Raw genomic sequence first — 19,615 nt, forward strand, 5'->3', positions numbered from 1 at the left:
CTTTCTTAACGCAGTGGGACCAAAGCTGAAAACAATATTCCGACTTCTAGTACACCTGAAACATCACATCCCAACTTCTGTACTCAATGCCCTTGAGTGGAAAATGATTGAAACTTTATTCACTGAAGCATTGGAGAGCAAGGAATAATTTTATAGATGTTTATAAGATCATGACGAGCGGAGAGAGGGTGAATACACACAGTCTTTTCTCCAGGATTGGGCAATGAAGAATAGAATAAAAAAAGGTCAGATATAATAGGAACCTGAGGGGCAAACTTTCATGTAGAGGGTGGTCTGTATATGGAATGAACTACCAGAGAATGTGGCTGAGGAAATTCTGGTACCTTAACTGCAAGGTGAAATGAGGTCCGGTCTGAGTCCGTGATCGACAGCTGCATTCAAACTGTGGTTCTTCACGGCAGTGGGTTTCCACTCTTGGAGCTCTCAGCGTAGCCGAGCATTTTCGATATCTCCAGGAGCAGCCTGGAAGATGCATGCCTTCAGGGTGTGGCCCCGTGGATGGCCCGATTCCTCGCCGGGGTCGCCGAATGAAGTGTCGCGGGAGATTGGAACATTGAGACAGCAGTGTACGCTGTGTTCAGAATAAGTGACGCTGAAGTTTGTAACATCGAAACAGCGATGGTCTCCCCTCTCGCTGTGCCGGGAGCGATACCGCTCTCTCCCTCGATAGTGAGAGAAAGAGGGCCTGTGAGGTTTCGAAGTGTTGGGATGCTCAGCAACACTTTTGTTGGACTTCAGGTCATGGTCTTTGGGGACTTTGCTCTTGCTTGCATGGTGGAAGCTCGGGGGGGGTGCGTGTGCTGTTGCCTTTGCTGGAGCAAGTAGGGGGAGGGGGAATTGGGAGAGTTGATGCTTTGCTACTGCTTGTGTGTTGGGGGGGGATTTGAGGTTCTAAAATTTTTCTGTCATTCATTCTTTGGAGTTTTTCTTCTGTTTCATGGATGAACGTGAAGAGTAAGAATTTCAGGCTGTATACTGTATGCATTCTCTGATTTAAATTGAACCATTGCATGTAAAAGACACTTGATGGATAGAAATATTTTAAAGAGTTATGGGTCAAAAGTGGGAAAGCTTGGAATAGAATCGGTTGGGCAGAAGGGCCAGTTTCTGAGCTGTGTGGCTCAATGTCCCTATGCCAAAAATGCTGGAGGAACCCAGCAGAACAGTCATCATCAGTGGAGGGAAAGGGAGCGTATAGTCCTTCCCTCCAACTTTTGGGTTGTGGGACGACCCTCCGTGCCTCTCAAAGTCCAACCCTACATACCCGTCGTGAGAGGTGGAAATGGGTAATGCCAGCCAACAGGGCTCTGGTGAAGCTGTACAGGCTAATCCCTTGTACAGTGGGCACAATGGATCGCAGAAACATTGATGAACCCCAACCATACCGTTGACTTTGGATGATGGAAATGGGAGGTCATCAAGCTCCAGGGGGAACCAAGGGCCCAAGAAAAAGAAAAAGAAGTTTTCCCTCAGTAATGAAAGGTATCAGAATTTCAGAACTCCAGCTGACTTTGGACAATGGAGATTGGAGGTCATCAATGACCTCTGCTCTACTGGGCCCAAGAAGATTATTACCCTCGGTGATGAAAGATACCAGAATCTCAACAATAGGCCATTGATGTGATGTGTGCGTCGCTATACATCCTCAGAACACTGGAACCTAAGCCTGACAACTGAAAAATCATCCTCATAGGCTTAGCATTAAAAAAAAAGATGAAATGGAGAATATAACTCCAAAATGAATGTTTTATTGAAGAAACAATTCAGTGTTTGCAGACAATACTATTGTGTGTGTACATGAACAGATTTTTCATAAACGCTCAGCTAATTTCTGTAGCGTACTCCTTAATAAAATGGACATTACCTGCTGTCGAGGTACCATAGGGACTAGAGATCTTTTTAAAGATGAAATATCAAATCAAATAAACATGAAAAATGGAAGTGTACTGTTAATTCAATTCTATCATCTTCTAACTTGTTTTAACCATCAATAATGTACTTCCTGCAAAAGATTCTACTTCAAATAACATTTTAATTATCTGAAAAATATTAGGATGATTTTGAAATACAGCAGGAAGACTTCAGTTCTTCTGCACGTTCCTTTTTTCTATTTGCTTAATTTAATACACAGGACTCATACGTAGGGACCATGTACTTGATGTTGATAAATGCATCTTCCCCTCCAAACCGTTCAAACACCTCCAGCGTCTCGTTTATGAGGTCGCCGATATTTTCTCGTTTCTGCTGACTGTAGTCGATGCCATCTCCTGAGTTTACTGATGAAATGAGAAAAAGGACATTCAGTTCAGAGATCAAGAGAATGCATCTTACTCAATTACATTTGTTTTCTGCTTGGGGAATATTCAAGGCTTTTGAGTCATTGAGAAGCATCAACATGGATAATTGTTGGTAGTGCAACATAGTTCAGACTTCTTCCATGGATATGGCCAGATCATTTCCTTGAAAATGGCTCTATTACAATGCTGCACATAGAGATCTTATCATAACTATAAGACCATAAGATATAGGAGCAGAATCAGGCCATTTGGCCCATTGAGTCTGCTCCACCATTTCATCATGGCTGATCCATTTTCCCTCCCAGCCCCAATCTTCCACCTTCTCCCCATATACCTCATGCCCTGACCAATCAAGAACCTATCAACTTTTTTCTTAAATATACCCAACACCTTGCTTTCCACAGCTGCCTGTGGCAACTAATTCCACAGATTCGTCACTCCCTAGCTAAACAAATTACTCCTCATCTCCATTCTAAAAGGACGTCCCTCTATTCCGAGGCTGTGTCCTCCGGTCTTAGATTCCCCCACCATAGGAAACACCCTTTCCACGTCCACACTATCGAGGCCTTTCGACATTCGAAAGGTTTCAATGGGATCACACTTCTCTCTTCCGAAATCCAGCGAGCCATCAAGCACTTTTCATGTGACTGATCTGTATTTATTACAAATCACTTAAACTTGCACATTGCATATTCAGACAGAGACGTAACAAAGATTTTTACTCCTCATGTATGTGAAGGATGTAAGAAATAAAGTCAATTACCAGTAAATTAAATTCAATTCATTTCTTTCAATCCTGGAATTATTTCCGTGAACCTCCTTTGAACCCTCTCCAGTGCCAGCACATCCTTTTTTTAGAGAAGCTACCCTAAACTGCTCGCAATACTCCAAGTAAGCCCTCACCAGTGCTTTATAAAACCTCAACATTACATCCTTGCATTTATATTCTAGTCGTTTAATACTCTGAGGGGGCTTAACATGGTAGACACTGTGGAGACAGGAGAAATCTAGGAGAGGCATGGTTTGGGGGATAAAGATTTTAACATTGAGATGTGGAGAAATGTCTTCTTTGGAGTCATTGGAATTCTTTACTTTGGAGATGTTGAGTCAATAAATACTGTATATTGAGAACCTAAGTTTCTGGACTAGTCAATTATTTGGGAATCTGGTGGGAAAATGGAGATCAATAATCAATGATCAATGTCTATGAGGTGAGAACAGACAAGGGTAGCAATGGCTATTATGAGGGGGCATCTTTTAAGGTGATTGGTGGAAATTATAGTTGGGGGGGGGTTCAGATATAATTTTTGTTTACACAGAGTGGGTAGCTCTGTGACATGCACTGCCGAGGGTGGTGGTGGAGGCAGATACATCAAGGACATTTAAGATACTCTTAGATGGGCACATGGATGCATGAAAAAATGGAGGCTAGTTGTGAGGGAAGGGCTGGGTTGATCTTCAAACAGGTTAAATAACACCACTATTAGCATTCAATCTGCGCAATACCATTCTTAAAGCGGGGAACTTCGTTGTCAAATTCTCCTGATTACTGGGTAAACTTTTCCTTGTATCTCTGTCGGGTCTATTGCAGTTTTATTTTTTACATTGGATTCCTAACTTGAACACAACAGAAGGTGTGATTTTGAAAATCCGCTTTCTCATGTTGACAATTTGAATACTGTACCATTTCAGGAAAAAAATTCAAGTCAGGTATAAGTGAAAGTGAAGGAGTCAGATTGCCATTAAAAACTTACTCACTTTAAGAACACAAGCTATTCTGCAGATGCTGGAAATCCAGAGAAACTCACACAAAATGATGGAGGAATGCAGCAGGTTAGGCAGCAGCTATGGAAAGGAATAAAGAGTTGACGTTTACAGCCGAGGACCTTTTTATTCCTCTCCATAGATGCTGCCTGACCTGCTGAGTTCCACCAGCATTTTGTGTGCTGCTTTAAGAATGGTAATCTGCCAGGATGGCAGAATTACAATAACATTAACTGTCTTGCTTAAACGAACCACTTGGTAGTATCAATCACAAAAAGTGGGATCTCTCGGTAGGCACACATTTCAATTCTACTTCCCATTTCAACATATCAATCCATGGCCTCCTCTTCTGGCCCAATGAGGCCACACTCAGGTTGGAAGAGCAACACCTTATATTCCATCTGGGTAGCCTCCAACCTGATGACATGTACATTGATTTCTCAAACTTCTGGTAATCGTCCCCACCCCCCGCTCCTTCACCATTCCCCATTCCTGTTTCCCTCTCCAACCTCTTTCCTTACCTTCCCATCACCTCCCTCTGGTGCCCCTCCTCCTTTCTTTTCTTCCATGGCCTTCTACCAGATTCCCCCTTCTCCAGCCCTTTATTTCTTTCACCAATTGACATCCCAGCTCTTTACCTCACCCCTCCCCCTCTCGTGGTCTCACCAATCACCTGCACCTTGTACTTCTTCCTCCCCTTCGCCCAGCTATATCATTTTTTAATGCATGCATTTCTAAATGACAATAAACGAGGACTGAGTGTCCTCGTAATCTAAACCTTCTTACACTGACTTCTTATCTTCCTTTCCAGTCCCAATAAAGAGTCTTTGCCTGAAATGCCGGCTGTATACTCTTTTCCATAGATGCTGTCTGGCCTGCTGAGTTCCTCCAGCATTGTGTGTGTGTTGTTGTCGGTGAGAATGACTTGTTAATGGTTAATGAGAGAGGTCGGAAGAGAATGATCAGATTGGTTCGAGCTGACAGTAACTCAAGTAACGTGATACAATAATGGTGTGCAGAAGAGCATTTCTGAATGCACAACACGCCAAACCTTGAAGCCGATGGGCTACAGCAACAGAATACCACGAACATACACTCAGTGTAGATGTCTCCTTACCCAACAAAATAGAGCAATTTACCTACCCAGTTTTTCTCTTTACCGAAGATAGACTTAACCGTTTTATTAGTTTAAAGCCTCACTAATTATCCCTCATGCTCTGTCAAAGGATTCAAAGTACATTTATTATGAAATTATCTATGCCGTATACAACCCTGAGATTCATTTTCTTCACAGGCAGCCATGAAACAAAGAAAATCGTGGAACCCGTTCTGTGGAGATAGTTAAGTTGGAAGTTATTTTATCTCCATTCCAAGAGGACCACAACCTTGTCATAGGGTTTGGAGGCTTGCGTGCCTCATTGACCCAGAGAGCTATGTTGACTGGAGTCAGGGCTTTATGTTTTGGCTCTTGGTAGGGCTACCCATTCCAAAAAGGTCAAAGTGTAGAGGACAGACAAAGAGTGGTCCACCGGTCCTCCAGGTTCGGGGGATCAGCTCAGGGCTGACAACTCTGACTGGTCAAACAAAACTGTTATGGAAACAACAATGAAGAATCCTTCTACATCTGAGTGCAACGGTATTCCTGAGTCTCTACCCGGGACTTGCATGACTGACTGTAGCGAAAACCGAGAGGAAGCTGCTAACACGATGAAGGAAACCCTGAACACCATTAGAGATGGAGGACCTTCATTGCTGTCCTAGATGCTGGCGGTGTAACGAGCAATAAATACGTAAATAAGAGCCAAAGAGGAGTCTGCAAAGAATAATCTGCTGTATTATATGTGAAATATTATTAGTTTTTATATATTAGTTATATTAGTTTTTACTTAGTACATGTATATCGAAACAGTGAAATGTGTTGTTTTGCATCAACAACCAAAGTCAGAAGATGTCCTGGGGCCCATAAGTGCCGCCATGCTTTCAGCACCAAGGTAGCATGCTCCCAATTTACTAACCCTGACCCATATGTGTTAGGTATGTGGGAGGAAACAGAAGCACCCAGAGGAAAGCTATATAGTTGCGGATAGAACCTACAAATTACCAAGGATGACATCTAGTGCAGACTCAGCAAAGCTAGAAACGTCTTCAGATCAATGAGCAACATTGGGGATCAACCAAGTACAGTGTCTGCACCAAAGTGAAGCTGTACCAGAGCTGTGTTTGGTCTACACTCTGGTATGGGTCAGAATGTTGGCACATGACAGAGAACATCCTTGCCAGGCTGTCATCATTCCACATCACAAGCCTCTGGAAGATCCTCCGAATTTTCTGGACAAGAAAGATCTCCAACCACACCCTAGTCCTTCAATGTCATCAAGAGGACATGGCCACAATCATCATGAGGAGGTGTTGGAGGTGGATTGGGCATGTGATGAGAGGAGAGGCCAACTCCATCATCAAGACAACACTTCATTGGACCCCTGAAGGATGGAGGAAATGCGGGAGACCAAAGACAACTTGTCACAGAAATGAGGACCTTGAACCACACCTGGGGCACAATAGTCCGCCAGACCTGCTGAACGGTCTTGGCCTGAAATGTTGACTGTCCTCTTTTCCACAGAGGCTGCCTGGGCCTGCTGAGTTCCTCCAGAATTTTGTGTGTGTTGCTTGGATTTCCAGCATTTGCATATTTTCGCTTGTTTGCACAATAGCAAAGATGGCCAAGGACAGACAGAGATGGAGGAGCTTCACTGCTGCCTTAAATCCCAGTGGAAGAACAGGCAGTAAGTAAGTACTTTATCACGCTAACTCCATGTTTGTCCTTCTATATAACCACATAACAATTACAGCACTGAAACGGGCCATCTCGGCCCTTCTAGTCCATGCCGAACTCTTACTCTCACCTAGTCCCACTGACCTGCACTCAGCTCATAATCCTCCATTCCTTTCCTGTCCATATAGCCATCCAATTTAACTTTAAATGACACCATCGAACCTGCCTCAACCACTTCTGCTGGAAGCTCGTTCCACACAGCCACCACTCTCTGAGTATAGAAGTTCCCCCTCATGTTACCCCTAAACTTTTGCCCTTTAACTCTCAACTCATGTCCTCTTGTTTGAAGCTCCCCACTCTCAATGGAAAAAGCCTATCCACATCAACTCTATCTATCTCCCTCATAATTTTAAATACCTCTATCAAGTCCCCCCTCAACCTTCTACGCTCCAAAGCATAAAGACCCAACTTGTTCAACCTTTCTCTGTAACTTCGGAGATGAAACCTCCGTTCATGTATTCATGTATGGTTGAATGACAATTAAACTTGAACTTGCACTGTTCTATTCTAGTCTTGGTAAGAGTCTATATCTGGTTTGGAGCATCATGCCAGTTGCTGGGCTTGAAGCAGGTGTAGCTGGCGTATTCCTAAACAGTGTATTATTGTCTGTCACAGTACAATGCTCTATGTATCTCTATCTTAAAATGACGCTCATTATCCAGCATCCACAACATCGGATGGAGGAATCAGAATACTAATTATTTACACTACAAGTGACCAAAGTTATGTACTATGTTTGTCAGAAGTGTTTTAATTGTTTTTCATTTAGTGCCACTTGGATCTAATCTTTCTGTTAATTACAGCTTTTGCAGATTTCTTCACGGATATTTCTACCCTGCTAATTTTTATTACTCCCCCACTTTTGGCATCATAAATCTGGCTGTCAGGTTGGACATAACAACAAGTGGAATTTAATGAAGGTGCTTCAGCTATGAATTTAATTCCCTCGCACATTTTCACACTGTAACCGTGGCAGAATCTATACTTCGAGTACTATAGGGAGATGGATTCAAAGCTTCAGAAATTAATTGCAGTAGTTGTTGTCATCTCTTTCCGCGCCTCATGGCACATCAGGCAGCGGCCTTGCTGTTTATTTAGCATTTTTGCCTGTTTTTTACGGGGCTGAGTCGCTAGCTTGGCGCTCAAGCCAGCACGGTTGGAAAGCGTGCAAACAACCAGCCCAATTCGAACCCACCACCGCTTACCTTGGAGTCCAGTGAGAATGCCACTACATCATCAGCCAGCCTTAATTGCAATAGAAACATTATTAATTCATTTTAATGTACAGTACTGTGCAAAAGTCTTATGTAACCAGAGTGACTAAAACTTCTGCTCAGTATTGTAGTAATTTTATGTATTGCTCTGTACTGCTGCTGTAAAGGTTGCCTGAAGACTGCTGCACTTCACAAAACCACCTAGAGAATGACAATCGTAATCAAGTTTCTTATCTTTGACACACAGTGCTGTTCGAAAGTCTTAGGCACACACATATATATTTTGGTCCCCTAATCTGAGGAAAGACATCCTTGCCATAGAGGGAGTACAAAGAAGGTTCACCAGATTGATTCCTGGGATGGCAGGACTTTCATATGAAGAAAGACTGGATGAACTGGGCTTGTACTCGTTGGAATTTAGAAGATTGAGGGGGGATCTGATTGAAACGTATAAAATCCTAAAGGGATTGGACAGGCTAGATGCAGGAAGATTGTTCCCGATGTTGGGGAAGTCCAGAACGAGGGGTCACAGTTTGAGGATAAAGGGCAAGCCTTTAAGGACCGAGATTAGGAAAAACTTCTTCACTCAGAGAGTGGTGAATCTGTGGAATTCTCTGCCACAGGAAGCAGTTGAGGCCAGTACATTGGCTATATTTAAGAGGGAGTTAGATATGGCCCTTGTGGCTACGCAGATCAGGGGGTATGGAGGGAAGGCTGGGGCGGTGTTCTGAGTTGGATGATCAGCCATGATCATAATAAATGGCGGTGCAGGCTTGAAGGGCCGAATGGCCTACTCCTGCACCTATTTTCTATGTTTCTATGTTTCTATACCTATGGTGTACTGTATAAGACTTTGCACAGTACTGTATTTGTCAATGCAAAGCAGAAAGCAAGTTTGTAAATCTAAGTCTTTTGCACAGTACTGCAGTAACTTTATGTATTGCACTGTACTGCTGCCACAAAAGAGAAATCATGACGTGAAAGATGATAAACCTGCTTCTGATATGGGTCCCTATTGTGGACTGAGAGTGGGAAGGGCGCAGGGGAGAGGGGAATCGTGGTTGGGAAAAGGGGAGGGGAGTGGGAAGTAGCAGAGTCATTCTGTATTGATCAATAAAACAATTGTTCAGAATCAAATGACCTTGCCTGCTGTCTCAGGGCTGGGTGTGTCTGTACCCGCGCCATAACCCCCACCCCCCAAGCCCTGGTACTCCTTTTCTGCCACCTATCCCACTCCCCTCCTGCAGAGCCCATGCAATATTGTCTCCATGTTTTGGTTTAATATTGACATGACAGGAGCTGTTCTTACTTTTTTGCTTCTATGTACAATCATGCAACAGTACCTAATACGACATTCAGTGGTCACTTTATGAGGGACACCCGCTCATTAATTCAAATATCTAACCGGCCAATCAAGTGGCAGCAAATCAATATGTAAAAACAGGCAGGCATGCTCAAGTCGAGATACCTAATAAAGTGGCCACTATGTGTGTATTCCAGTACGAATGTACCCAGCTGCATCTTTTGAACACTGAGATACGTTTAATGACAGATGTGAAAATTGCAATTCCACTGGAACATAAGATTCTGTTTTTGGAAACTTCATTCATGTATGAAAAGCAAAACCAATGTGTTACTTTTCATGTCTTCCAATGCCAGAATAATTAAGGTGACCTAATCGTGAAAGGAGTAAATTTCATTCCTGAAACCAATGATTTAAGTTGAAGGAATGTTTGTAGTTTGGCTTCTGATTTACTGTTGTACTCATCTTCCACATGGGTTGAAATCTAGGGGCGTAAGCAGTGATTTAGGCAAAGGTGGCTTTCAGAATTAGAATCAGGTTTAATATCACCAGCATATGTTGTGAAACTTGTTAACTATGTGGCAGCAGTACAATATAATATATAATAAAGAAAAAACTGTGAATTATAGTATGAATTATAGTTATAGTATATACACACACTCACATACATAATAGTTAAAAAAGTAGTGCAAAAATAGAAATAAGAAAGTAGTGAGGTAGTGTTCATAGGTTCAATTTCATGACGCATGCTGGTGATAATAAACCTGATTCTGATTCTGATTCAGTGTCCATTCAGAAATCAGACAGCAGAGGGGAAGAAGCTGTTCCCGAATTGTTGAGTGTGTGCCTTCAGGAATCGCTACCTCTTTCCTGGTGGTAGCAATGAGAAGAGGGCGTGATCTGGGTGACGGGGGTCCTTAATGATGGATGCCGTCTTTTTGAGGCATCGCTTCTCGAAGGTCTCCTGGATACTTCGGAGGCCAGTGTGCATGATGCAGCTGACTAAATTTACAACTCACTGGAGCTTTCCTATGCAGTAACCCATTCCCCACCCCCCCAACTCCCCCATACAAGATGGTGATGCAGCCAGTTAACATACTCTCCATGTACATCTGTAGAAATTTGTGAGTGTTTTAGGTGACATACCAAATCTCCTCAATTTCCCCCCTCTCTCCTTCTCCCTCCCCCTCTCTCTCCCCCCTCCCTCCCCTTTCACCCTCCTCCCACCCTCCCCCTCACCCTCTCTCTCTCCCCCCCTCTTTTGCTCTCTCTCTCTCCCTCTCTCTTCCCTCTCTCTTTCCTTTCCCTCCATCTCTCTCCCCTCCTCTCTCCCTCCCCTCTTCTCCACTCCTTCTCTCTCTACCCTCCCTCTCCCCCTCCCTCCTCCCTCTCTCCTTCTCTCCCTCTCCCTACCCCCCTCTCTCTCTCTCTCTCTCTCCCTCTCCCTCTCTCTCTCCTCTCCCCTCCCCTCCCCTCCCTCTCTCTCAAGACAGGGGGACACCGGTTCAAAGTGATAGGTGAAGGAAACAGGGAGAATGAGGATAATAAGGGAAAGTGATTACATCTGCAACTCACAGTTGCAGAGTCAAAAGGCATATTGATTTTCATTTGAGGTAAAATTAATTTGCAGCTTTCTGCTTAGATGACAGGGAATGTGACTGGATTGTTCTGTTGAGGTTAAGTTTGAGCATGAAGATCAAAATGGTTTCATTTTGCGCCATAACCATGTTAACATTCCAGGATTCTGCATACAAAAACGTTCGCAGTGGCCACTTTATTAGGTGCACCTGTACACCTGCTTGCTAATGCAAATATCTAATCAGCCAATCATGTAGCAGCATCTCAATGCTTAAAAGCATGCCGACATAGTCAAGAGGTTCAGCTGTTGTTCAGACCAAACATCAGAATGGGGAGTAAATGTGATCTGATTGACTTTGACCATAGAATGATGGTTGGTGTCAGATGGGGTGGTCTGAGTATCTCAGAAACTGCTGATCTCCTGGCATTTTCATGCACAACAGTCTCTAAAGCAGGGGGTTCCCAACCTTTCTTATGCCATGGACTCCTACCATTAAGTGAGGAGACCGCGGACCCCAAGTTGGGAATTGCTGCTCTAGAGTTTACAGAGAGAAGTGCGAAAAAGGTGAAAAATATCCAGTGAGTGGCAGTTCTGTGGGCAAAAACACCTTGTTCATTAGAGGGGTCAGAGGGGAATGGCTGGATTGGTTCAAACTTACAGGAAGGTGACAGTAACCATGTGCTGCAACAGTGGGGTGCAGAAGAGCATCTCTATACTTTAAAGTGGGTGGGCTACATAGCAGAACACCACACTGGGCTCCACTCCTGTATCTAATAAAGCGTAAATGTCCTTCGCCACCATCGGCAGAAGGATCAGCCACCTGTTTCCCACACCCCACCGCCCCCGGACCTCACACTCGCCTCCCTGGCCGAACATCCTAAGCCTGACCACAGTCTTCCAATTTGGCAGCGCGCACAGCAATACAAGTGCTCTCACCTTAATTTAATCATTATACGCAGGATACAGACTTGATGTTAGAACCCAGAAGCTGCACAAGAAGCAGATATTCAGTGCTTGCCTCAGAGGAAACTTGGCTTCTCATAATTTTACTGCTAGGTCCACTCTACAGGTTAATAGCAATAAAACTAATTACCATGGTTGCTGGGAATCTGCATAAACGCAGAAGACGTTGGATATGCTCCACTTCTTTATCTGCTGGTGATACATTATACCCTACTTTTCTTTCAGTGTTCTTCACCCTCTCCCCCTTCCCTCCTGAAGGCATCGATATTTTCTGGAGCTTCACGAATGTAGCCAGAACCCTTACTCTACTCTCAAAGCAGCCAAGGTTTTGTGAGCTGTTCAACACTACGATGCTTTGAATATTACAGCAAGCGTCTTACAGTGTTCCTCTCACCCATTGCTAATGTTCTGCAAAACTTTGTCACTGAATGGATTTTCTAGCCAGTGTTGCCGAAAATGTTAACCCAGCCGAGAAACCGACGTTAGGGCTCATATAGTCTATTTATGCAAATAATAAATTGGCTGGTGCCTTTATAACTTGGAAACAGCAGATAATTCTAAATGTTTTAAGATGATATATCTGCTTCATGAAGCGTCAGAAGAAATCGAATAGTTAGCCTATGATTTAAATTTTCTGAGAGAGAGAGAGAGAGATACATAAAAACAAGAACGGTCAGGATGGGAAACAGCTTCTTCCCTCAGGCCATTAGGTTTCTGAACTCCCTGCTGCATCGCATTCAAAGTGTCTTCATTTAATCTGTTCTGTGCTTTGCAATATTTAATTTATGCATTTTAGTTTGTTTATTTATGAGTAATCTATATATAGATTTCATCCTTACTTTCATATGACATCATGTGTTATGTGTACTTCAGTGCTTTACACCCTGGTCCAGAGAAATGTTGTCTTGTTTGATGGTATACATGTACATAGTTAAATGGCAATAAACTTGACTTGACTTGAGAAATACAGTTGAATTTACCAGCTTAGTTCCTCCAAGCGAATCACAGCCTTGTCGAGGTTTGGAGGCTTGTGTGTCTCAATGACTCAGAGAGCTACAATGACACAGAGCTTTATGCTTTGACTCTTTGTAGGGTCACCCATGCCAAACAGGTCAAAGAGCGGAAGCCAGACTAAAAGTGGCCCACTGGTCTTTCTGGGTCGGGGGTTCAGCTCAGGGCTAACAACCCTCACTGGACAAACAAAACTGTTATGGAAACAGCAGTGAAGAATCCTTCTACATCTGAGTGCGATGGTATTCCTGAATCTTCACCCAGGACTTGCATGACTGGCAGTAGTGAAAACCAAGAGGAAGCTACTGACATGATGGAGGAAGCCCTGAACACCGCCAGAGATGGAGGACCTTTATTGCTGCCCTAAACACCAGCGGCGTAACGGGCTGGCCATAAGTAAGTAAGTTACCAGCTGGGCTGGGTTCAGATTAGCTCTATTTGTCACATGTGCATTGAAACATCGGAACATACAGGGAAATGCATTGTCCGTGTCAATGACCAACGCAGTCCGGGGATGTTCCGCAGGCAGCCTGAAGTGTTTCCATGCTTCTGGCGCCAGCATAGGATGCTCGCAGCTCACTAACCCTAACCATTCAGAGGCGATGACGAGGCGGCCTACAGGGACGAGGTCCAGCACCTGGCCTCGTGGTGTGCCGACAGCAACCTGGCCCTTAACACCCAGAAGATCAAGGAGATCATTGTGGACTTCAGGCATGCCAGGAGTCACACTCACGTCCTCATCTACATCAACGGAACTGTAGTGGAGTGTGTATCAAGCTTCAAATTCCTTGGTGTCCACATTTCCGAGGATCTCACCTGATCCCTGAGCTCCTCCATCCTGATCAAAAAGGTGCAACAGTGCCTTTATTTCCTGCAGAGCATGAAGAAAGCTCACCTCTGTCCCAGGATACCGACGGACTTTTACTGCTGTACCATTGAGAGCATAGTCACCAACTGCATCTCAGTGTGGTATGGCAATTGTCCCGTATCGGACTGCAAAGCACTCCAGCGTGTGGTGAAAACTGCCCAGCGGATTATCAGCACCCAATTGCCCACCATTGAGAACATCTACCATAAACGCTGCCTGGGCAGGGTGAGAAGCATTATCAGGGATGCATCTCACCCTAACCATGGACTTTTTACTGTCCTCCCATCCGGTAGGCGCTACAGGAGCCTCCGCTCCCACACCAGCGGGCACAGGAAGAGCTTCTTCCCTGAGGTTGTGACCCTGCTGAACTTCTCATCACAGCGCCAAGCAGTATTGCATCCGTATTGTACTGCCTCAGTACTTTTATATTTGTGTGCTGTAGCACTTTTTTTATTCACAGTTAACACTATTCTTTGCATTTCTGGTCAGATGCTAAATGCATTTCAGTGGTTTTGTATCTGTACTTGGCACAATGACAATAAAGTTGAATCTAATCTAATCTAATCTAACCTGTATGTTTTTGGAATGTGGGAGGAAACTGGAGCAGCCAGAGGAAACCCCACAGTCATGAGGAGAAGGTGCTAACTCATTACAGCGATGAGAATTGAATGCCGATCTTCCAATCGACTACACTGTAGAAGAGCATGATGCTAACTGCTATACTTGTGTGTAACCTGGGGCACCCAAGGCTTCCCCAGAGAACATAAGGATTCAGGAATATCAGTAATAAACTGCAACGCTGCCTTACTGGAGATTTCCCCGATGATGATAACCTGGTGAAAGGTAGTAATGGTTAATGAACTTTTAACTAAGGACACAAGGAATACTGCAGATACAGAAAATCTAGAGTAATACACACAAACGGCCGGAGGAACTCAGCAGGGCAGGCAGCATGTACGGAGAGGGATAAAGTGTCAACGTTTTGTGCTGAGACACGTCATCAGGACTGTCCTGAAGTCCTGTTGAAGGGTCTCGGCCCGAAACAAATCGGCACAAAACACCGACTTTTAATTCCTCTCCGTAGATGCTGCCTGACCTGTTGAGTTCCTCCAGCACTTTGAGTGTGTTATATATTTGGGGCAGGCACAGTAGTGTAGTGGTTAGCACACTGCTTTACAGACCAGCGACCCGGGTTCAATTCCGGCTGCTGCCTGTAAGGAGTTTGTACGTTCTCCCCGTGATTTCGTGGGTTTCCTCCAGGTGCTCCGGTTTCCTCCCACAGTCCAAAGACGTGGCAGTTCATAAGATAATTGGCCATTGTAAATCGTCCCATGATTAGGCTGTGGTTAAATCAGGGGTTGCTGGGTGGTGAGGTTCAAAGAGATGGTAGGGCCTACTGTGCACTGTATCTCAATAAATAATTAAGAAGCCATTTTTACGTAGAATTAGTTATTACAGAATTGGTATGATATGTTCATCTTCTCAAGACAAGGTTACCTAGGTTGAACAAAGTAAGTCACAGACCTTAACACATTTTTTGAATTAAATAGATCAAACAAAGTGCTTTTCAAATTTTGAGATATTTGCAGCTTCATTCAGTGCTTCATCAGCACTCTCCTGGGTGCAGTTGGACCAATAACCCTGGCTGGTTTTATACCTGAAGGTTTAATAAGATGGTATCTGATCCTGTGCCAAGTAACATTCAATCAAGCCAGCAAATTTACCTCTGATGTAGTCACAATATTGATGATATGATAGTCAGCCATAAGGGAAATAAGACTGCTGATTGGCTGAACCCAAAGACATGAAGTACCTAGCACATACTGTTCCTGGGGTTAGAGCAATGCAGTGGTTACATTAGTAGACTGGCAGACAGAAACTTGGGTCATTGATCCTTGGACGTGAGTTCAAATCCCACCATGGCAGCTGAAGAATTTAATTCAAAGCGGTTTAATAAAGTTCAAAAGTCAAGAGGTTATGTTGCAACTTTATAAAACTCTGGTTAAGCCACATCTGGAGTATTGCATAGATTTCTGGTCACCCCACTATAGGGAGGATGTTGAGGCTTTGGACAGGGTGCAGAAGAGATTTACCAGGATGCTGCCTGGTTTAGAGGGCATGTGCTATCATAAGAGGCTGGGTGAACTTGGGCTGTTTTCTCTGGAGCACCAGAGGCAGAGGGGAGATCTGATAGAGGTTTACAAGATTATAAGAGGCATAGATAGAGTAGACAGAGAGTATCTGTTTCCCAAGGTTGGTCTAATACAGGAGGACAGGCATTGAAGGTGGGACGGGGTAGATTCAATAAGGATGTGAGGGGTAGGTTTTTTAACTCAGAGTGATGGATGGCTGCAATGTGCTGCCTGGTCTGGTGGTAGAGGCAAATACATTAGAGGCTTTTAAGAGATGTTTGGATAGGCACATGGATATAAGGAAAATGGAGGGATATGGACATGGTGTAGATAGAAGGGATTAGTGTTTGGGGGTTTTGATTTACTTTTTAGTTGGTTTGGCACAACATTGTGGGCCGAATGGCCTGTTCCTGTGTTGTACTATTCTGTGTTCTGTGTTCTCAGTCTGAAATTGAAAACCAACAGCGAGCTGCAGTATGGTAAATCCAAGTCTACCAGACTGTGGTCCTCGAGTTGGGGGGACTTGGAGAAGCGATGCAGAAGATTGTAACATCAGAACAGCAAAGTTGCTGGTCTCCACTCCCGTTGGTGCAGGGGGCGCCCACTCTCTCCCTCGCTGGAGAGAGAGCCTGTCTGAGAGACTGGAGTGCTGGGTTACAGACTGTAGTTTCTGATGGTCTCTAGATCAAGGTCTCTTTGTGGGGGTGGGGGGGTGGGGGTGTTTGCTATTGCATGCATGGTGGGGGTCAGTACTGCTGGCGTTAGTGAGGGGAGGGTCAATGCTTGTGCTGCTTGTGCAATGGGAGGGGGAGGTGGGTTTTAGGGTTCTGATGTTTCAATCACTCATTCTATCTTTTTTTTGCTTTGTGGATGTCTGTGAGGAGTAAGAGTTTCAGGTTGTATACTGTATCCATTCTCTGATATTAAAATGAACCACTTGTTCTTATCTGGTCTGGTTTATGTATTACTCTGGACCTAGTGAAGTTTCTTCGCTGCTTTCTCAATTTGGATGGAATTAGAATGGTCAATAAATAGTATTAAATTTTAAAAATGGCAATAAAAGTATAGGGAGCACACACAAACTGCTGGGAGGAACTCAGAAGGCCAGGCAGCACCTATGCAAAGGAGTACGGTTGACATTTCAAGCCGAGACGTCCTGCTGAAGGGTCTTAGCCCGAAACGTCGACTGTGGTCTTTTCCATAGATGCTGCCTGGCCTGCTGAGTTCCTCCAGCATTTTGTATGTGTAATTCTTGGATTTCCAGCTTCTGTAGATTTTCTCTTGTTTGTTACTAAAATATGTAAATGGTTTCCTCAAGGTTGTTATAGCGGAGCGGGAGGGAGCTGTGGTAATGAGGACAAGCTCCCAATACCTTTTAAATTCTCCCAATGCCGTGCGACTCAGATAGCCTCTGACAGTCAAATCCAGCTCCAGGCCTTCACGTATGCCTTAGCTACTAAGTCCAGAGGAACAGATTCTACTGACAGGAGTGGCAAGAGGCTGTCGACTCATCCAGCTCTATCATGGACAGAGCCCTCCTCACCATCGAGGACATCCTCAAGAAAGTTGCGTCCACCACGAAGGACCCTCCCCCTCCACAACATGCCCTCTTCTCATTACTACCATCAAGCTGGAAGTACAGGAGCCTGAAGATCTAACCCAACAATTCAGGAACAGCATCTTCAACATATTATAGTGTCATGAGTTTGCGTTCCACATCCCAGGCAGTTAATCTGATCAGGCATTCCAGTTAACCACCAACTTCCACTTCCTCGTCTGTCTATTACCCCACACCACTGCACTGTAAATACTTTAAGCCACTTTTTATAATGTTATTAACTTTGTAAATGAATTCTGATTTTTATGTATTTATGCACATTGTATTCCATATCTGTACTTTAACCTCTGGCTTTATTTTTATATAGTTCTTTATTATTTATAATCGTTGAATTTTGTTATTGTAAATAGCACCAAAACACCGCAGCAAATTCCTAATACATGTAAATGTATATGGGAGATAAAGTTGACCCTTATAATTATGCAATACACACACAAAATGCTGGAGGAACTCAGCCAGTCAGGCAGTATCTATGGAAATGAATAAACAGTTGATGTTTTGGCCTGAGATGCTTCTTCAGAGCTGGAAATAAAGGGGGAAGATGCCAGAATAAAAAAAGGTGGGGGGAGGGGAAGGAGGCTAGCTGGAAGGTGATAGGTGAAGCTAGGTGGGAGGGAAAGGTCAAGGGCTGGAGAGGAAGGAATCTGATAGGAGAGTGGACCAATGGAGAAAGGGAAGGAGGAGGGGACCCAGGGGGAGGTGATAGACAGGTGAGAAGAGGTAAGAGGCCAGAGTGGGGAATAGAGGAAGAGCGGTGGGGGGGAGGGGGGGTGGGGGAAGTAAATTTTTACCGGAAGGAGAAATCAATATTCATGGCATCAGCTTGGAGGCTACCCAGACAGAATATAAGGTGTTGCTCCTTCACCCTGAGGGGGACCTCATCTTGGCACAAGAACCAACATGTCAGAACGGGAATGGGAATGGGAATTGCAAAGTTTGGCCACCAGGTAGTTCTGCTTTTGGCGGCGTGAACAGACGTGCTTGACAAAGTGGTCCCCCAATTTACAAAGGGCCTCACCAATGTAGGGAGGGCCACATTGGGAGGTCCTTACTAAAAGATCGTTATCCTCATTAATTGTTCTGCAATATTTATTTATTTTTTGTAATTTTAGTGATGTTATGTCTTTGGACTTTACTGCTACTGCAAATCAACAAAGTTCACATCCCCTAGATCAGTGTTAATAAATCGGACCTCATTCTGATTCACTACAGTTAATTTCAGAATAAAATATCGATACTAATAACCGGTTTAAAAATAGTTTCTTTTATTTATTGAGACACAGGGCAATTATTGAGATTTATTGAAGAATAGGCCCTTCCAACCCTGCAAACCATGTCGCCTAGGCAACACACTGATTTAATCCCAGCCTATTTCACAATGGCCAATTAACCTACCAACCCAGGACATCTTTGGACTGTGGGAGGAAACCAGAGCTGCGGGAGGAAACCCATGTGGTCACCGGGAGAACTTGCAAACTCCGTACCGGCAGTGGCGAGAGTTGAACCCAGGCCACCTGTACTGTAAAGCGTCGTGCTAACCACGACACTATTACTCATCCTTTGTCTAAACCCACTGAACCAAGAGGGCGAATACCCTGTTTCTGCTCCTGCGCTTTACAGCCTGATGGTCTAACATTTGAAGCAAACAGAAATTTGCCAGATTCATACATTATAAATGCTAAAAGGAGTGTGCAAATTGGATAAACAATAGCTGGGTTCAAGTTAATTAATTTGTTCTGCCAAGTAATTTGGACAAACGAATGCTTTGAGGGGCAGTCTGTCAATATTGGTTCATCTGGAACTATGCGCAAGTAAACAACGCTCTTTCCAAGCAAAGAAAGAGCCAGATTCGTCCATCATGATGGCAGAGAAGTCCTGGAAAATAGTTCCCACAAATGGCAGAGGCAATGTGGAATTGGGATATTTAAAAGTGAATGTGGAAGATAACGTATTGGGGGAAATAGAAATAATTAGAACATAGAATGGTACAGCGCAGGAACAGGTCCTTTGGC

General features: G+C 44.1%; 1 protein-coding gene across 3 annotated transcripts in view; it reads right to left on the reverse strand.

Annotated features, from left to right (window-relative positions):
• Positions 1-2,033: 2,033 nt before the first annotated feature.
• Positions 2,034-19,615, reverse strand: part of pacrg (PARK2 co-regulated) — a 482,128-nt gene continuing 464,546 nt past the window's right edge. For all 3 annotated transcript variants that reach the window (XM_072246200.1, XM_072246199.1, XM_072246201.1), the window contains one exon: positions 2,034-2,297. In XM_072246200.1, coding sequence (XP_072102301.1) covers positions 2,137-2,297 — 161 coding nt within the window. In that variant the 3' untranslated portion in view covers positions 2,034-2,136. The remainder of the gene's footprint in view (positions 2,298-19,615) is intronic.

The sequence above is a fragment of the Mobula birostris genome, chromosome 29, assembly GCF_030028105.1.
Source record: "Mobula birostris isolate sMobBir1 chromosome 29, sMobBir1.hap1, whole genome shotgun sequence".
Classification (NCBI taxonomy): Eukaryota; Metazoa; Chordata; class Chondrichthyes; order Myliobatiformes; family Myliobatidae; genus Mobula; species Mobula birostris.